The following is an 18,188-nucleotide window of genomic DNA, read 5'->3' as shown; positions in this document are numbered from 1 at the left end:
TGGACTGCACTGATTATCAGTGTAGATGTCCCTTTCACACAAGCCAGTAATCGACGCTCCTCTACTCATGTTGCCAGTGTGAGGAAAGGAATGCTGATAAACTGCTTGTGTTTTTACATAGTGGTCAGCTGTCATTGGACAAAGCTGATCACGTGGTAAAGGGCCACTGATTGGTCCTTTACCCCCGATCTGTGATCAGCTGTGTCTTAAAGTGGAGTTCCATCCTTTTCTGTGTTTATTAAAAGTCAGCAGCTACAAAAAGTGTAGCTGCTGACTTAACGCACTCACCTGTCCCACGGTCACGCGCTGCGGCCGCCCGAAGCCTTGATGCTCTCCCTCTGGTCTCGGTGGCGCCGGCATCACTGGTGTAGGCACCCGGCTGTGACAGTTTGCGGCTTCACAGCCGGGTACACACTGCGCATGCGCGAGTTGCGCTGCGCGTCTTGATTGGCCGGCAATCTTCTGGGACCTCTGACATGTCCCAGAAGATTGCAGGGAGGGAGGGGGAGAGGAGAACTTCCACACTCCGAGCGGAAGTGGGAGCGGGTACCTGTCAAAACTAGGTACCCGCTCCCTCCCCCCACCCCCAAAAAATTACTTGCCAAATGTGGCATGTCAGGGGGTTAGGACTACCTAGTGGAAGTTCCACTTTTGGGTGGAACTCCGCTTTAAAGACGCAGTGATCACAGAGCCTGCCATCATCGGAGAACATTGTATGACGCCCTCCCAGAACTGGATGACCACGCTGTAGCAGTCATTCGGTTCTAGCGCGGTCAAGTGGTTAAATAAAACAATCTTTTGGTGTAAGACAGGGGTCTCCATGACAAAGGTCCAGTTTATTGTCCTTGAGACTTTAGGGCGGGGACAGACTATGGCCAGCGAGACTGCAAACTTTCCTGGCATCGGTGGAAGTAAACATCGCCACATTTGGTATTTGGGGGAGGAGCAGTGACCCATTACTGGTGTCACTGGGGGAAATGGTGCCACATTATTAGTGTCAGTGGGCAGAATAGTGTCTTGTATCAGTAGGAGGAATAGTGCCCCAGGGGCCGGGTAAAGGAAAGGGCCGCAGTTTGGAGACCAGTGGTGTAAGACACTTAGAAATTCTAGAAACCTCAGACAAGATTTAGAAGAGACTTGGTAAGAAGCACAGCGATCATACAGAATATGTGAGCCTTCTGTAATCAGCTGCTGTTTGCACAGAAGGGAATGCTGATGTGAGGATCCCGGGGATTAATTTGTGTGGAGACCAAAAAGATTTCACATTCCTTCCCGACAGCCAAAATTTTCAGCCTAATTACCAAGGAAAGGGGATTTCAGCTTTTCAAAGTGATCTGCTTAATAGTGACGGACATCTCCAACTCAAAGGAGACTTTAAATGTTTTACAACTTCTGTTCACTTCTAGCAGCCCAATTAGAATGTCATTTGTCATAAAAAGAAGAATGTGGCGATAGATTACATTTTTGTAGGAAGATATCCTGTTGTGTTTCTGTGTCAAAGGGCTCACGTGTCAGACAGGTTTTGCATTGCCCTAGAAGACTATGGGAATGCAAAATCTGCTTGAAGCAGATGAAATCAACACCAAGTCAAGTGAACCTGTCAATGAATTCTGAATGAACCTTCAAAAATTACACCATTGACCAAAGCGCTTAAATCTGAAAAGTAGAGCTTTTTTTTTTTTACTTGGATAGAGTAACAGAGGGCTATAACCTGTCAGTTTTTCTTTTCAACAACTGTGTCCCTTCGGAGAGATTTCCCTTCACTTCCTGTCCCACAGCCAAACAGGAAGTGAGAAGAAATCCCTGTAAATTGAGAATCTCTCGGTCCCCCCAGAACATCAGAACTAGTGTCCCTAGTGGAAGATACCCCCTATTACTTTTCTGGGGACATCCCAAAATTTTAGATTTTCATTTACTTTTATTTCACTTAAAATGATAAATGGTACACAGGATAAATGAAGAGGGGGGGTCTCCCTAATGGGGGCACAGACAGGTGTTCTAATCCCTCTGCACTCTCTCCATTAAAATAAAAAAATAAAAGTTTGGCCTTTAATTATACTTTAAATCTAAATCGGCTTATATTTTGCCTTACCTGGTTCCTTCCTCCCCTTCATTACCATGCTAATGAATGTCATCACTGGGACCCTGCGCTTTTGGTATGTAATGGAGGCAGATTATAACTGGTGAGAACAGCCATCAGGGTGCGGTCTAAAGCTGAAAGCATCACAGCCCTGAGCCCTTATGCAGGCAGGGGGGCGGCTTTTCTTTGCAGGCAGGGGAGGGGGGCGGCTGGCTTTTTTTTTGCAGGCAGGAGGGGGGCTGGCTTTTTTTTGCAGGCAGGCGGGGGGGGGGGGCTGGCTTTTTTTGCAGGCAGGCAGGGGGGGCTGGCTTTTTTTGCAGGCAGGCAGGGGGGGGGGGCTGGCTTTTTTTTGCAGGCAGGCAGGGGGGGGGGGCTGGCTTTTTTTTGCAGGCAGGCAGGGGGGGGCTGGCTTTTTTTTGCAGGCAGGCAGGGGGGGGGCTGGCTTTTTTTTGCAGGCAGGCAGGGGGGCTGGCTTTTTTTTTGCAGGCAGGCAGGGGGGCTGGCTTTTTTTTGCAGGCAGGCAGGCTTGTTTTTTGCAGGCAGGCAGGGGGGGCTGGCTTTTTTTGCAGGTGGGGGGGGGCTGGCTTTTCTTTCCAGGCAGAGGGATGGATTTTGGTACAAGTTTTTCAAAATGCTTTGACAGGAGGATGTCAGTCTGAAATAGTGGGCATTCCTAGGCAGGCTGTATTTGCATGCAGGGAACTCTAGGTAATGCTCACGTGATGCATAGCCTCAGATTGAAAAAACTCATTTATTAAATGAAAGGGGTGCGCCAGAGGATGTCCTACAGCCAGGAAATGAGGCAGGACTTTGACTTGTGGCAGCTTCTATTGCACATTGCGAGAAGCTCACAGTGTGCAGTGAAATCAGAGTAAGCCATTTCAGTCCAGGAGAAGAACTGGTACAACTGTGCAAGACTGAAGAGAAGGCTGGAGGGAGGTTTTAGGACCTGGGCACAATCTGTGGCCCCCCAGCTGTTGCGGAACGACAAGTCCCATCATGCCTCTGCCTTTGGGAGTCAAGCTTGTAATTGTCAGCCTTGTAGTGCCTCATGGGACTTTTAGTTCCACAACAGCTAGAGGACCACATGTTGAGCACCCATGATTTAAGATCACATTCCATTAGCAGTTGTAAGTTGCTCTGATGTAAGTTTACTAAGGTGTAGAGCCGGAGTCTTCAAACTACGGCCCTCCAGTTGTTCGGGAACTACAATTCCCATCATGCCTGTGAATGTCAGTTTTACAATGCCTCATGGGATGTGTAGTTCTGCAACAATTGGAGGGCTGTAGTTTGAGGCTCCCTGGTGAACAGACTATAGAGGCCAACCCAGACAATGGGGTTGATTTACTAATGGCGCTTTTCCACTGCATGGAACCGAACGGTTCGGCTCGCTTTTGCACTTTTCCACTGCATGGTACGGTGTTGGAACGGTTCGGTACGGCGGCGCTTTTCCACTACATGGAACCGAACGGTACGGCTCGCTTAAACAGTACCATCTCGGTTGTGGTTCCAAGAGGGCCGTAGCTATACCATATCCCACAATCCTTTGCATGCAGCCTTGACTATCACTACTAGCCACTGATTGGTCAGAGAATCGTTATCCCACCCACTTACTATTAGCGGAAAAGCAAAACGTACCGAACCGTTCCAACACCATAGCATTCAGTGGAAAACCAAACCGAGCCAAGCCGGTTCTTGCAGTGGAAAAGTGTCATAAAACTGGAGTGCGCAAAATCTGGGGCGGCTGTTCTGGGTAGCCAATCAGCTTCTAACTTCAAATAGTTCAATTAGGCTTGGACAATAAATCCTGGAATCCGATTGGTTTCTTTGCACAGCTGCACCAGAATTTGTGCACTCCAGTTTTAGTAAATCAACCCCAATGCATTGCAAACGATCAAAGCAGCTACACTGACAAGCATATAGAGCAGAGGTCTCAAACTGGCGGCCATCCCGCTGTTGCGGAACTACAAGTCCCATCGTGCCTTTGCCTATGGGAGTCAGGCTTGTAAAGGTCAGCCTTGCAATGCCTCATGTGAATTGTAGATCTTCAAAAACTGAAAGGCCACCAGATTTGAGACCCCTGACAGAGTGTACACAAGGTTATGTTATATTAGATACACAAACACACCACACTGTTATATTGCAGCACACATTAACACATACAAGTAAAACTAAAAGCAGAAGGCAAAGCAAAATAGTTTATTGAAGTTAGTGACATTAAAAGTGTAGAGAGGAAGCCCCAGAATCCAGTGTGAGAAAGTCAATGATGAAGAGTTTCTAGAGGTATGAGGAAAGGCACGACATTCTAGTCATTCCACGAATGGGGCGCAGTCAGGTCAGACCACGTATTCTCAGGGATGCAGAGGGAGCAGAAAGGAAGCTGCAGGCCATGTCAGGTCCTTCTCTCCGGAAAAACAGACATTATTCATGGCCTAAACTCTCCTTTCACTAACTGTTCTACCGTATAGTGAAATCTAATGTCGAATGTGAGATAGAGCAAAGGCCTGGGTGTCCATGGCGAGCGTACACGAAGACAGAGGGATTCAGCAAGCGCTGCAGTGCAGAGTGAGGAAGAGGAGGAGGAAGAGGAGGCTTCAGCAGAGAGGACCTAGCGCAGACAGCCGTGCCTTCTATCCATGGGAAGGAGTAGAGGAAGCAGGCTGGTGTCCCAGTGAGAGGAGCAATATTCTATGATTCTAGAGGAGAAACAAGGACCGGGGGAGGGGGGAGATAGAAGGAAGGAGAGAGGCACAAAGCACAAGTGGTTAGTAACAAGAAACTGTACAAAACTACCCATCATACTACACCTGAGGGGGCGCTGAAAATATTAATGGGGTTCATATAACCCTGCAAATGTTTACTGCACATACAACCAGTTATCTCAATGGTAAGAGATTAGCCTGGGGTGTTAAACTTGTCATTTTTTTTTTTTGGTGGAGGATGCGGGCAAAAAAAAAAAAAAAAAAGGGGGGGGCATATTTATAAAAAAAATAAATAAAATAATAATAATAATAATAATAATAATAATCATCCAATTTATTGCTCTATTTTGCCCGTTTATTTTCTGGTTTATACATTTTGATATGGATGTTAGGGATTCTAATGGCGCTTTTCCACTGCATGGAACCGAACGGTTCGGCTCGCTTTTGTGCTTTTCCACTGCTGGTACCGCATGGTATGGTGTAGGAACGGTTCGGTAGGGCAGCACTTTTCCACTGCATGGAACCGAATGGTACGGCTCTCAAAAACAGTACCTACTCAATTTTGGTTCCAAGAGGTACCATACCGGGTACCATATCCCACAATCCTTTGCATGCAGTCACTACTAGCCACTGATTGGTCAGAGAATCCCACCAACCCCGTTGTTATCCCACCCACTTAACTTTAGTACTATAGTTGAAAAGCAAACCATACTGTACCAAACCGTTCCAACACCGTACCATGCGGTACCAGCAGTGGAAAAGAAAACCAGGTCAAGCAGGGCAGAGTAGAGCCGAGCCGGTACTTGCAGTGGAAAAGTGCCATAAGACCCCGGTCACACTGGTGCGACTTGACATATGACTGGAGTTTCAAATCGCATAGCAAGTCACACTAGTGTCTGCACTGGAAGCGGTCAACTCGGTGTGACTTTGTTGGAGTCGCACCGATTTCCAGAGTAGTTCCTGCACTAATTTCTGCTAACTCAGCTGCGACTTTCATTTCAATAAGACAGTGCTGACCAATTAGAATGCCTCGTTCGTACACTCCAAGGAGGTACAGATAGGAGATTAAGCCACAGGGATTTCAAATACCCAGACCGGTGAAGCGGCATCCCGATGCTTGACAGCGGGGGGGATACTGTGGACTCAGTACAGCGAGACCAAAGGGGGCTCAGTGTAAGGTCACATTACAGATTTTCTGCAAAGGTGACCTTACTCTTCAAACTTCACTAAAAGCTGGAGATTAGCTTTAAAAATTGCATAATATTCTCTGCTTGAGCAAGGTGGAGATCAAGACATCGCTACCAAGTCTCTACACTCCATCCAATCAGAAACCACTTTCTATTGATTCAGAAGATGCAAAGTGCTCTCTGAACAGCCCCTGTCCTGAGTCAGCGACCTCCTCTGTTCACAGCGCAGGACAGCTGCTCGGGGACCTGGAAGCCAGCAGTGATCCCTGGAGTAGCAGCGACTAGGACAAGGAGTTCCAGCTTCCACAGACATTGCACATGCATGCTTACATTGATGAAAATTGAGGGAGAATAAAAAGAAGATTCAGTGGTTTAAATAAAATAAAAAAAAATAAAAAAAAAAAACACGGCAAACCAACGTTCATGCAGGCTCTGATTTCAATGTCTGCATGCTTGTTGCGGGTCAGATTTTTGATTTTACCTTCTGTGTGCTTCTTGGTTTACAACTGGTGGCAGCTGCTGAATTCACACAATCTATCCCTTACCTTTATGTGAGGAAAATCAATTCCCTGCAGGTGCAGCATATGGCCAAGGTAATGAAATGACATGGAATGTTTTCATAGGAAGGGGATAGATTTAGTCACCAGTTTTCATGACATTTTTAAATTTTTTGTATTCAATTGGTAAAGTTTTTTTTTTTTTCTTTGCACAATCTAGAATACAAAACATGGATTAACAAAAAATAAAATGGCAAATGCATAAAAAAAAACAAAAAAAAAAAAAAACCACACAAAACTTTCGGGCCCATTCACATCTGTGCATTGCGGTAATGCAATTGCTGCGTTTCAGTGCGAGTGGAACCCCCAACACATTGTACAGTGGAGCCCAAAGCAAAACACAACACACATACTTGTATCGTTAAAAAGTCATGAAAATGTCCCCCCCACCACCACCTGCTGCAGTGTAATGGCGGCCTATTCATAATGAATGTTCTTTTAACTCCGGGCTTGACAAATCCCAGGCGCCAGGTCGCCATGGGGACTAGAAAACGTGGCCTGGTGTCTGGGCGGTTGCCTGCCCCAGTGGCTACCATGTGGGAGGGGGCGCAACATTTCCAGGCGGCTGGAAGGTGTCACGTGTGTGTGTTTGATGCTGGGGGAGGGGAGGGACAGCACTGAGGGAGAGTTAGAGGAGGGGAGGGACTTAAGGGCAGATGCGGGGCTGTAGGGTAGTAGGAGGGGTGGGTTGGGGGAGGAGTGGAGCTGACAGGGGCAGAAGTTTCCCCTGTGTGGCTCTCTCCTCCCCGCTGGGGGCGGGCCTAGATAGAGCTATCCGGGGAGACTCCCTGAAGCAGGAACTAGCGGCTCTGAAAGGGCTCGGCAATGGTCCTTGACCTGGACACCACCTCTGGGCACTTCTGTCAGCGGCTCAGAGTTTGGTCTAGGCAGCCCGAGAGCCCTGCTCCCCCCTGGACAGCCGGTGTGGCCATTCACCAGGGCCGCCTCATCAGTGGCCACCAGGGCCGCCTCATCAGTGGCCACCAGGGCCGCCTCATCAGTGGCCACCAGGGCCGCCTCATCAGTGGCCACCAGGGCCGCCTCATCACCATACATTAGTGAAGAAAAATTTACAACATTTTAAAACCAAAAGAAAAAAGTATTTTTTTCCCCCCTTCAAAATTTGTCTCATGTATTTAGCAAAAAAAAAAAAAAAAAAAAAAAAAAGGCCACCTGAAAGGTCTACCTCAAAAAAATTATATTTAATTTGGGTACAATGTTGCATGATCACGAAATTGTCAAAGTGTGACAGCGATGAAAGCTGCAAATTGGCTCATACACAATCCGGAATTCATTGCAACACTTATTGAGCCTTCATGAAAAAGACATCACAGACAGTGCAGGGTACAGTAAAAGTTGAAGCGTCTCACGCTGTGGCTAGCACTTACTCATTAACCTCAATGAGATGAAGACCGGCGTAAGCGCTAGCCACAGCGTGGGACACTTCTACTGTACTCCGCACTCTGCCTGTGATGTCTTTTGCATGAAGGATCAATAAAAGGTGAATTGCTGCAGCAAATTCCAGATAGCTTGGATTGGGCCCTTGGAGTGTTTTAGAAAACAGCAAGGTAAACTATATGACCAGCATAGAAGTGCCTGGTGTTTAGCATTTCTTTGTAAAGCATGTGCACAATCTGCACAGGTATGAGTGAAGCAGGCAAAGCAATGGCAGCCCAGAGATGGGGGCACAATGATAGACTATGCCAATACACCCACTTGGCTAAGCATAGCAAGAGACCAGCAACAGCCACATGTATTTGTATTATCAGCTCACTCATGGCCCAGGTCAGAGGCTGCGCTAGCACATCTCCTATCCCTCATTGTCAGGAAGTATTAGAATATCACTTTCTGGCTGAGAATCCGTCCTCCTCTGCATTTATGACTTTACCTCGAAGGCCTATAAATAAAACGCTTCCTGTCTGCTCATCTGTGCTTCCTAATCACCAACTGCTGTCCTCCGCTGTGAAAACCGCATGAATAGACATAGTATAGACGTTTATTGAATACGAGTCTGACTGCCAATACTTCACACGTAGGAGGTCAGATGAACAGCGATGTGCTCTGGTGAGCAATTTTCCAGGAGCCACAGAAAGAAAGCACCGAGTCTGTACAGGGATCCTATTCACAACCTGGAGTGCAACTAAAGCAATAAACCTGAAGGAAATATGACAAGAAAATTTGGACGGAGGTTTTCCTCCGTGTGTCCCATCATTGAAAGCCCCTGTCTGACCTACAAACTCTTTAATGAGTTCTTAGACTAGAGATCGACAGATTATCGGCAAGGCGGATATATGGAGGGCCGATATATCTGTATCGGCCCCTGAACTAGCCGATATTCCAAATATTGCACATGTAAGGGTAAAATGATGTCACTTAGCATAATTCCGTTTACAAATGTTATTGAATATGCCACTCACATATGTACAAAGATATAAGCAATGAAGTGATGTCATGACATCACGTCCGGGTACTGTCTGGCACCAGAGTAAAAAAAAAAAGCATTCAAAATGCCAAATTTGGCTGTTTTGAATGCTTTTAAGTGCAGAGGAGGGGTTTGGGGTCTTTTAGACCCCAGATCTCTCCACAAGTGTACCCGTCAAGTGATAAAAATACAAAAAAAATATTTTTAAGGGCTTTTTCACACAGGCGGACCATTCAGACCCACCTGTCCGTTTTTTGGCGGATCTGAACGGTCCCCCCCATGCATCCCTATGGGGCATCGGATGTCAGCGGAGACATGTCCGCTGACATCCAATCCCTCAAATCTGGACAGATGGAAACCCTATTTTCCAGCCATCCAGCGAATCGGATGAGAACGGACCGACGATGCGTTCCCATCCGATTTCCCCCATAGAGATGCATGGGTAACTGACAGCTGTGTCTCCGCACACAGCACGGAGAACAGCTGTCATCCTCTGGTTAGTGGGGGATCAGCAGATCGATCCCCCGCTGAGAAAAACGGACTCCGTCCGACGGACGGAGTGTGTGAAAGGGGCCTGAATGTATGAAAATATCGGCCAATACCGATATTTTGGCCATTGCATATCGGTATCGGCAACTAAAAACCAATATCGCTCGATCACTATCTTAGACTAGTCGTTATATGCGAGATCAGTGAAGTTCCAATTATGCCCCTTTCACATTTATGCGACCTAAATGTCGCTTTATTTTGCCACGATTTTGACTGGACTTGAAGCAATGCCTGTGTATTCTTGAAGGCTACGGACTCCAAAAAATGCATCAAAGTCGGACTAAAGTAGTGCAGGGACTAAGAAGTCACACAGATATGAACGTTATTTTATTGGAAATCATGGAATACAACTTGTCATGCAACTTTGCAGTCCCAAGTCGCACAAGTGTGAGGAGGGCCTTAGGGTTGCACAGATAACGGTATCAATATCAAGCATGAGTAATACAAATGCCCCGATACCTGAAACAGATACCTTTGTGGTGCAATTGAGTCCATACAAAATGAATGGGCTCAAATTGCACTGCAAGGAAACTGATGCGATTTGAACAGTAATGTGGTGCGATTCCTGTTCGAGTCACATGCGGTTTCTACCACTGTTCCTGTGTGAACCAAGGCTGGTCATCGTGACTTAAGCCTGGGTTCACACAGAAGCGATGCCGATAACTACAAGCCCACAGATGCCGAGGCTATCAATGAACGACCATGGCGCTGTTGAACGCTCTAGGTAGTTCATGGTCTCTTCTTGTCATTCAGTAACTGCCTGCTTGTACAATGTACAAAACAAGATGCATTGACAAGTCTGCATGCAATGCTTTCCAGGATTCTAGAAAAAATAAATAAAATAAACGCTTTTTTTACCTGCAAAAAGATGTGCATTTATTCATTTTTTTTTAAAAAAGATGAACGTATCCTTTAAACAAAGCCAATCAAAAAAAGGTTTTCTGGAGATGGATGCAAGCACTATATAAAAAGCACTCATGCAGACCAAAAATAATTAAAATGACCGCTGTCAGGACAACCCGAGCTAACCCAGCTAAACAAAAAAAAAAAAAAAAAAAGTTTGGAGTTCTACTTTAATCATGATGGTGAAATACGGCGATATGGAGAAATGCACGTACACACGGAGGATCTGTCTGACGTTTATATGATCAAAGTAGAGACACAAACACACACCAGCTCAGAGCGATGACAGGAAGCCGAGAAGCTGAGCCTCTGTGGTTTAAATTATTAATCAGCAATCCAAGACAGAGAAAAATATGCTGCCAGAATCTCCAGGTTATGCGATCTACCACAAATACAGTCCGCTTTCTGCCAAGAGTCATGAAAATGAAGTAATCATTCAGGCTGGACCATTACAGCACCAAGTCACTAATGACATTACCATGCCATCATGCCTTCTATTGGTGACAGGTACACTTTAAATACCTAAAGGAAAGCCTGGGGGAGAAAGATGCTCATGGCACCCCACGAGTAGGAACAAAATTTAACAGGAATCTACGCAGTTCCAAACCCCATGACCCAGACAGGGCAAAACAGATTCCAGTTTACTAATCAGAGAAAGCTCAGTTGTGATAAAAAGTTGGGGGTTAAAGTGGTTGTAAACCCTCTTTGTTGACATTTACCTATAGGAAAGCCTATATTAAGGCTTACCTATAGGTGCTATAAATATCTCCTAAACATTTACCTCTAGGTGCTATAAATATCTCCTAAACATTTACCTCTAGGTGCTATAAATATCTCCTAAACATTTACCTCTAGGTGCTATAAATATCTCCTAAACATTTACCTCTAGGTGCTATAAATATCTCCTAAACATGTACCGTTTAGGAGATATTTACAATGCATGCAGCCGATGACATCATCGACGCATACGCTCTGAAGGAACGGCCACCCGTGCTGTTCCTTCAGAGCCCAGTGCCGTGAATGGAGTGATGTAATCGCACCTCCAGCCAATCAGATGGCCGGAGGACGCGATCCAGGAAGCAGGACGGCTGGACATGTCGGCCGTCCTGTCGGCACGGCGGGGGCTTCGTTTTTAGGCAAGTACTTCATAATGAGCTAGTATGCGATGCATTCTAACTCATTATGCCTTTGTCTTTACAGGTTTTTTTTTTTTTCTTTTTACATTTTTTTTTTTTCAGCAGCTTTACTTCCTCTTTAAGTCAGCCATAGAGGGTTTAAATCTTGGCCAGTTCCGCAGGGACCAGCCAAGATATGAACCATCTATGGGCAGGCTGATCGTACCCAGGTCTACCCATCGATCAACTTGGGTACAACCAGCATGGCAGAACTTTACATGCGATTGCCAGTGGCTATAACCACTAGCAATCATTGTGTTCTCCCAGCAGGGACAGCTCCCCGCCCACCCCCTGCTGGGAGAACACAATAGCTCCATTGGAGGGATCCCCCCCATCAATACTGTGTTAATGGGAGATTCTAGCGATTTTTCTTGCAACCCATTTGTCCTTGACCTGTCTAGTGTACTTTTTAAATTAAACAAAGAAAAATTGCCAGCTGTCTTACCAGGGAACTGTTAGACAGGACAATTCAATTGATCGCAGGCTGGCAGCTAAGTGAGCTGGGAATTTTTCTTTGTGGTTTGATACACGCCACTCTTCCATGTGCTCCTTGCTAGCCAGTTATGGGATGGGGCGGTTGCCTTTTTTTTTTACAGATGATTAAATTGGTGAGGGGTGCACTGGACACCTTTGCTGTCATTGTTCCATTTGCTGGATGTCCAGTGCGCCCCTATGACTTTAGGGAGGGGTGGGCTCCCTCCAGGCATATAGTTCCCTTAATCTAATATATATATATATATATATATATATATATATATATATACACACACATACATACATATATATATTATACACACATATGCACACACATACCCACACTCCTAACTATTGAGGCTCACAAAATTATAGTAAGGCCTGCAGAACACTGGGGTGCCGTGAAGTGGCCCTGCAGCTTACGCATATATTTGTAAATGTGTACAACCTAGCCCCTTGGATTTATCGTGAACTGTTAGACAGGATCATTCGGTTTGTTGCAGACTGGCCGGTAAGTGAACTGGGAATCTTTCTTTCTATGTTTGACATGCGTCTGTCTTCCATGTGCTCCTGGCTGCAAAGGCCAGATCTAGTTTGGGGAGGGTTGCCATTTGGTTGCACACCAGACTTATTAAATCATTATTGCTGCAGCAATGCAGACTGGAGCACATCTCTGCTAGATTCTGTAGCCAAGCTCACTGCTGAGCCAGGAACAGCAGGAATATCAGAGGTGCACACTCAGATTTTACTATGGATTACAGGACTTTTTTCCTTCCGGTGGATTCAGGGCTGCCATCTTGTCATTGATTAGGGGAATGTTTCTGTTACATGTCTGACAGGGAAGGTAGAGTTCCCCCTAATTTGCACACGGTGCAGCAATAAGCAGCTCAGTGAGAAATGTGCTGACTAGGATGATATAATCCTAATGGTGACCACACAAAGGAAGAGATTACTACGTAACACACATGCAATAGTACTAGAAACTGAGGAAGACCAACGACTGAATCTCCAATCATCTTCTATTTACCCGTGATGATAAAGCATGGAGGCGTACAGATTAAGCCAACATAATGGTATTAAAAGATAAATAGTGAGTGGGTATATCAGGAGTAACGGGGGCTCTAAATGATGAGATTGCAGGGTTCATGGACCACTAATGGAACTTCATGTCCCATTCACTGTATAAACAGACCCCATGGCTGGATTCAAGCAGGCAGCAAAGAAGAGGAACTTAGCAGGTGGCACTGACCTTCACCAAGCATCTCCTAAAAAGGACAGGGTTGATGTAGCAGTTACAGCAAAACTAAAAGCTAAAATAAAAAATATATATATATACTGCAAACAGGCAGGTTCTTTATTGCAGAGGAGCCATGCAATGTCTCTTGTGCAATAAAAGACACCTACCTGCGTAATTGCAATCCTCTGCACAATGTGCATGCAGAGCTCCATTTACATTTCCAGCACAATGCCAGTGAGCTGGAAGGGACACCACCTCGCACCGGCCAACTAAAGCGTCCGAGTGTGGTCACCCCTGAAGAACCTGGGGAGAAGTTCCACTTTAAGGGTCCTTTCACACAGGCTTTCTGATCAGGTCCTCCTGTCAGTTTTTCAGGCGGACCTGATCAGACGCTCCATGCATACCAATGGAGCAGCGATGTCAGCAGTAACCTGTCCGCTGACACCTGCTGCTATCCAATCCTGTCCGCGAAATCCAGACAGATGGAGACGCTATTTTCCATCCGTCTGGAGAATCTGATGAAACCGGACAGGCAGACCGTTTTCATTCGACCTATTGAGGAGAGCGGGGCTCTGACAGGTCCGTGCACGGAGATGGACCTCTCATCCGCCTTCTAAGCGGGGATCTGCAGATCGATCCCTGCTGGGTGGAAAGCCCGTGTGAAAAGGACCATAAGGGTGGTTACTTTTAGTAAACTGTGCTGCCAGGAACATGCACCAACTGGCAGCACGGTGCACTAGGTAACCTACCAAGAATCTTCACATTCAGAGGTTTAAGCCCCGGGTTCACATTTGCAGTGTGGGAAACGCAAAACCCTGAGAGTTTCCCCGCACTAAAATCGCACTCTGGTCCTGCGATCTGCCACCTGTGTCAATGTTAAGTTAATGGACAAACCAAAATAGTTTAAAAATGAATGGGCTCAAAATCACATTGCAAAGAGCCGCTTGTGATTTGTACAGGAATGTGGTGCGATTCCTATCCGACTCACGTGCGGTGTCCAGCCCTGCACAAGTGTGAACCCAGGCTAAGGCTAAGAGTGCCATAAACCAGTAAAGAGTTACAGAACTACGTACCTTTAACGCCAATCTCTCCCGTGCCGTGCTCGCCATTCGCAACCACTGCTGCATGAGTCGCTAAACAAAAAAAAGAAATGTACATCAATCCTGTGAAACCGCAATTACATTTATTATAGAAAAAGGGATAAAATCAGTATTTTTTTTTCTAGAAAATTACTTCTAACCTGCAAACATAATTTAACAGAGACCCTAAGGAATAAATAAAATGGTGCTCATTGCAATTTTTTTTTTTTTAAATGTCAAACAGTATTTGCACAGCATTTTTGCAATGGTTTTGAAAAAAAATTGGTGGCTGATGACAGGTCCGTCTCTGCTCACTGCACAGACACACTTGTCAGAGTCCCAGGTGTTTAAAACTTTTATACCCATTACAAAAGGTCAAAAAGACCCAAAATGGATCTTTTGCTTACCTAAAAAAAAATAAAAATGATTTAGTTCCAGCCTGAGAAACGGAGGACCGGAGCATTGTCATGACATCCCTTCCAAGGCCATAGATAAAGAGGATCTACTCTTTAGATCGCCTCTGGGACTAAGCAGGCAGCACCATCAGATAGTTTCTGAGGTGAGCCGGGGGAAACTGTATGGCCGAGAAGCAGCGGGGGGGGGGTAGTTCACACCGTCACTTATAAAAGTGTTACAGCGGCTCAGGAGCTGCTTAGAATGCTTAATTGAGAAAGCCAGCCGTCGGCTGTAAAAAAACAATACCGGGGTTATTTACACGTATTGCAGTCTTGAAGTAGTAAAGGGGTTGAAAAGTCAGTTTTTTTTTTTATCTTTATGCATTAGGATAAAAAAAAAGTCTGCGTGCAGCAGCTCCCCTCAGGCCCCCCCCCCCTAATACTTACCTGAGCCCCATCTCTATCCAGTGAGGTCAACAAGTGCCTCAGACATCCGGGACTCTCTCCTGATTGGCTGAAACAGCAGCGACGCCATTGGCTCCCACTACTGTCAAACTCAGTTAGCCAATCACGAGAGAAGGGGGGCTGGGCTGATTGGCAGCACCGAGTATGAATGGATATAGAGCTGCAGCGTGGCTTAGGTGCCCCCCATAGCAAGCTACTTGCATTGGGGGCACTCAACAGGAGGGAGGGGCCAGGAGCAGGAAGAGGGACCCCAGAAGAGGAGGATCCGGGCTGCTCTGTTTAGGACCACTGCTCAAAGTATAACATGTTTGTAAAGTCCTTTTTTTTTTTTCTATAAAAATATCACTTTAAGAAATTTCCACAGAGTAAAGTAATTGGACTGGTCACATGATCAAGCCAATAAAAATGGGGACATCAGATGGGAAGAGAAAACAATCAGAGGTGACTTTGCTGGTTTACATCCACCACAGAAGCATCTGAAAAACCACAACTAAAGTGCAGTTCAGTGCTGAATTACAGGGGAGAGGTCTGCTATAACCCCAACAATGAGAATACAACTTACGCTCTGCATGGCCTCCATCGGAGAGTTTGTTCTTTGGGTCCGTCTCATCGTCATCCATCAATGGAACATAGTCCGTCTTATCGCAGGTCTCCCCAATGAGATCGTCATAGGGCTCCGCCTCCAGCGAGCTAATGAAGTCCCGCTTGATTTCCGGTTCAATCTCCAGAGGAGCGTCTCTTAGAGCGTCACCGAGTTCAAGGTCAGACATTGCCTACTTCTAGATCTGCAGAGATAAAAACATGGAGGCATCAAAAACTGGGTGCACCCCTGCATAGCAAAACACTTTAAATGTAACGATCATTCAACACTGATGTACTCCGTCAGAGCAAAAAGAAAAAGAAAACACTGAAGGACTGAAGTCACACCATCTATAAAAAAAAAAAAAAATTTGAACAGCTTTGAACGCGGAAATTTTTTTTTTTTAATCAAATGCAGCCTCACCAGTGCCCATGAATGCAGCCTCACCAGTGCCCATGAATGCAGCCTCACCAGTGCCCATGAATGCAGCCTCACCAGTGCCCATGAATGCAGCCTCCGCAGCGCAGAGTCCTCGAATGCAGCCTCCGCAGCGCAGAGTCCTCTATTGCAGCCTCCGCAGCGCAGAGTCCTCTATTGCAGCCTCCGCAGCGCAGAGTCCTCTATTGCAGCCTCCGCAGCACCATTACACAGAGTGGGGATGGCCGGCCGAGGAGTGGTAGGGCGAGCGGCCGCTTTCATCTGAAGTCGGGGCGCCTATGATAGGACGTCACACGTTCCGTCAACTGTGCTGTCTATCATAAAAGGCTGGACTTCCTATGACAGCGACGGCTCATCCTTCCTTCTCCTCGGCCCGCCCCCCTCTGCCTCTTGGCGCTGCCTGGGTTTATATTATATATCTATCTATTTACCTATCTATCAGCATATAACATGCCCTGCTGCTTTGCTCTCCATTTTTAGGGGGGGGGAAAGTGCGTGTTATACGCTGATAAATCGGTTAAAATAAATATAAACTCCACTGAAAGACATTGTCTATATAATGAATGACCCCGTTTCACATTTTTTCTCCTCCTTTGTTACATCTGAGTGCTGCTGATCTCCTGCAGCCCCCTTCGTGTCTACATACACTCCAGCAAAAGCCTTTATTCAGGGCGGGTTTCCTGATGGTGACAACATTGGACCACGCCTGAATAGGGAGTTTTGAAACTTCCACATGGTATTTATTGTAAGCCATGAGGCTCATGGCCAACAACACAGAAGCACAATTGGGAGAAAGAGGGTGACAGTCTGATCCTAAGAGCACGAACAAGAGGCTTCATGGCAAAAGACAACACAGGAGGAGGAGTTCTATTGGGAGATAGGGAGAGAGTCACCCTATAAAAGGAAAGGCCTGAGCAGAGGAGCTTCATGGCAGGATCACTAGGAATGCTTTTAGAATGCCATCATTGCCCAGCCTTCATTCTGGGTTCTGTCTGTTCAGCCAAACAGCAATGATGTCACCCCCATACTTCCGCACAGAAGCACAGATTGGGTGCCATACATGTCCGCATACAGCCAAGAGGCAAAAAGGGAGCCATTTATGACAGAAGAGACCTTTGAAATCTGCCAGTATGCAACTTTTAAAGTGGTTCAAAAGCCTTAAGATTTTTCACTATGCATCAAGGTGAAAAACCTTCTCTGCTCCAGCTACTAACCCCCCCCCCCCCCACCACCTTACCTGAGCCCATCAGATCCAGTGATGTGCACGAGTTCAGCGGTTCAGCGGCTTCTGCCACTGTCTCTCATCACTGAACAGATTGATTGCAGCGGGAGCGATTGGCTCCCACTCCTGTCTGGTGACACAAGAGCTGAGGGTGGGGGGGAATTGGGAGCGAGCATGCATGTGTGCCCCCATGGAAAGAGGCTGCTGTGGGGGCACCAGATTAAGAGGAGGGGCCTGGAGCACCAGCGAGGGACCCCAGGAGGAGGATCGGGGCTGCTCGGTGCAAAACCAAACACCGAAGCTTTACAACCACTTTAAGCTGGCCAGTCAATCCAAATCTCAGCCAGTTCAACAGATCGATCGATCTACTTGGGTACCACCACCCTTTCGGATTTTACATGCGATGCCAGAGGTGGTTTTAATTCCATTAGTAGGCTGTTCTAGTATAATCACTATGTTCTCCCAGCAGGACGGCTACCCCCATCGGGAGAACAATAGTTCCACAGAGTGATTACCCCCATCCACACTGTTAATAGGCGAATCAAGTGATTTTCTTTCCTGCAACCTGTGGTCAATTATCTCAATTTGGCTGTAAAAGTGGAAACAGCGCCTCGTTCCCATTGGAGGTGGGTTCAGCTGAACTCGCACAATTTCAACTCTGTCTTATTGCGAGTTTGGGGGCTATTTGAAAAACATCAGTGGGGGTTTATGAACAGATGTCTA

At 46.4% G+C, this 18,188-nt stretch overlaps 1 protein-coding gene across 1 annotated transcript in view; it reads right to left on the bottom strand.

The window, feature by feature from the left end:
- Positions 1-18,188, bottom strand: part of MAP4 (microtubule associated protein 4) — a 212,392-nt gene that overhangs the window by 161,028 nt on the left and 33,176 nt on the right. The window contains exons 2-3 of the mRNA XM_082259044.1: positions 15,788-16,010; positions 14,360-14,419 (exon numbers count right to left, since the gene is read on the bottom strand). Of these exons, the coding sequence (XP_082115170.1) occupies positions 14,360-14,419; positions 15,788-15,995 (268 nt within the window). The 5' untranslated portion in view covers positions 15,996-16,010. The remainder of the gene's footprint in view (positions 1-14,359; positions 14,420-15,787; positions 16,011-18,188) is intronic.

This window comes from Pelophylax lessonae (assembly GCF_965119305.1).
Source record: "Pelophylax lessonae genome assembly, chromosome: 5".
Lineage (NCBI taxonomy): Eukaryota > Metazoa > Chordata > Amphibia > Anura > Ranidae > Pelophylax > Pelophylax lessonae.
The sequence above is the reverse complement of the archived record's forward strand: the minus strand, read 5'-3'. Positions and strand labels throughout refer to the sequence as shown.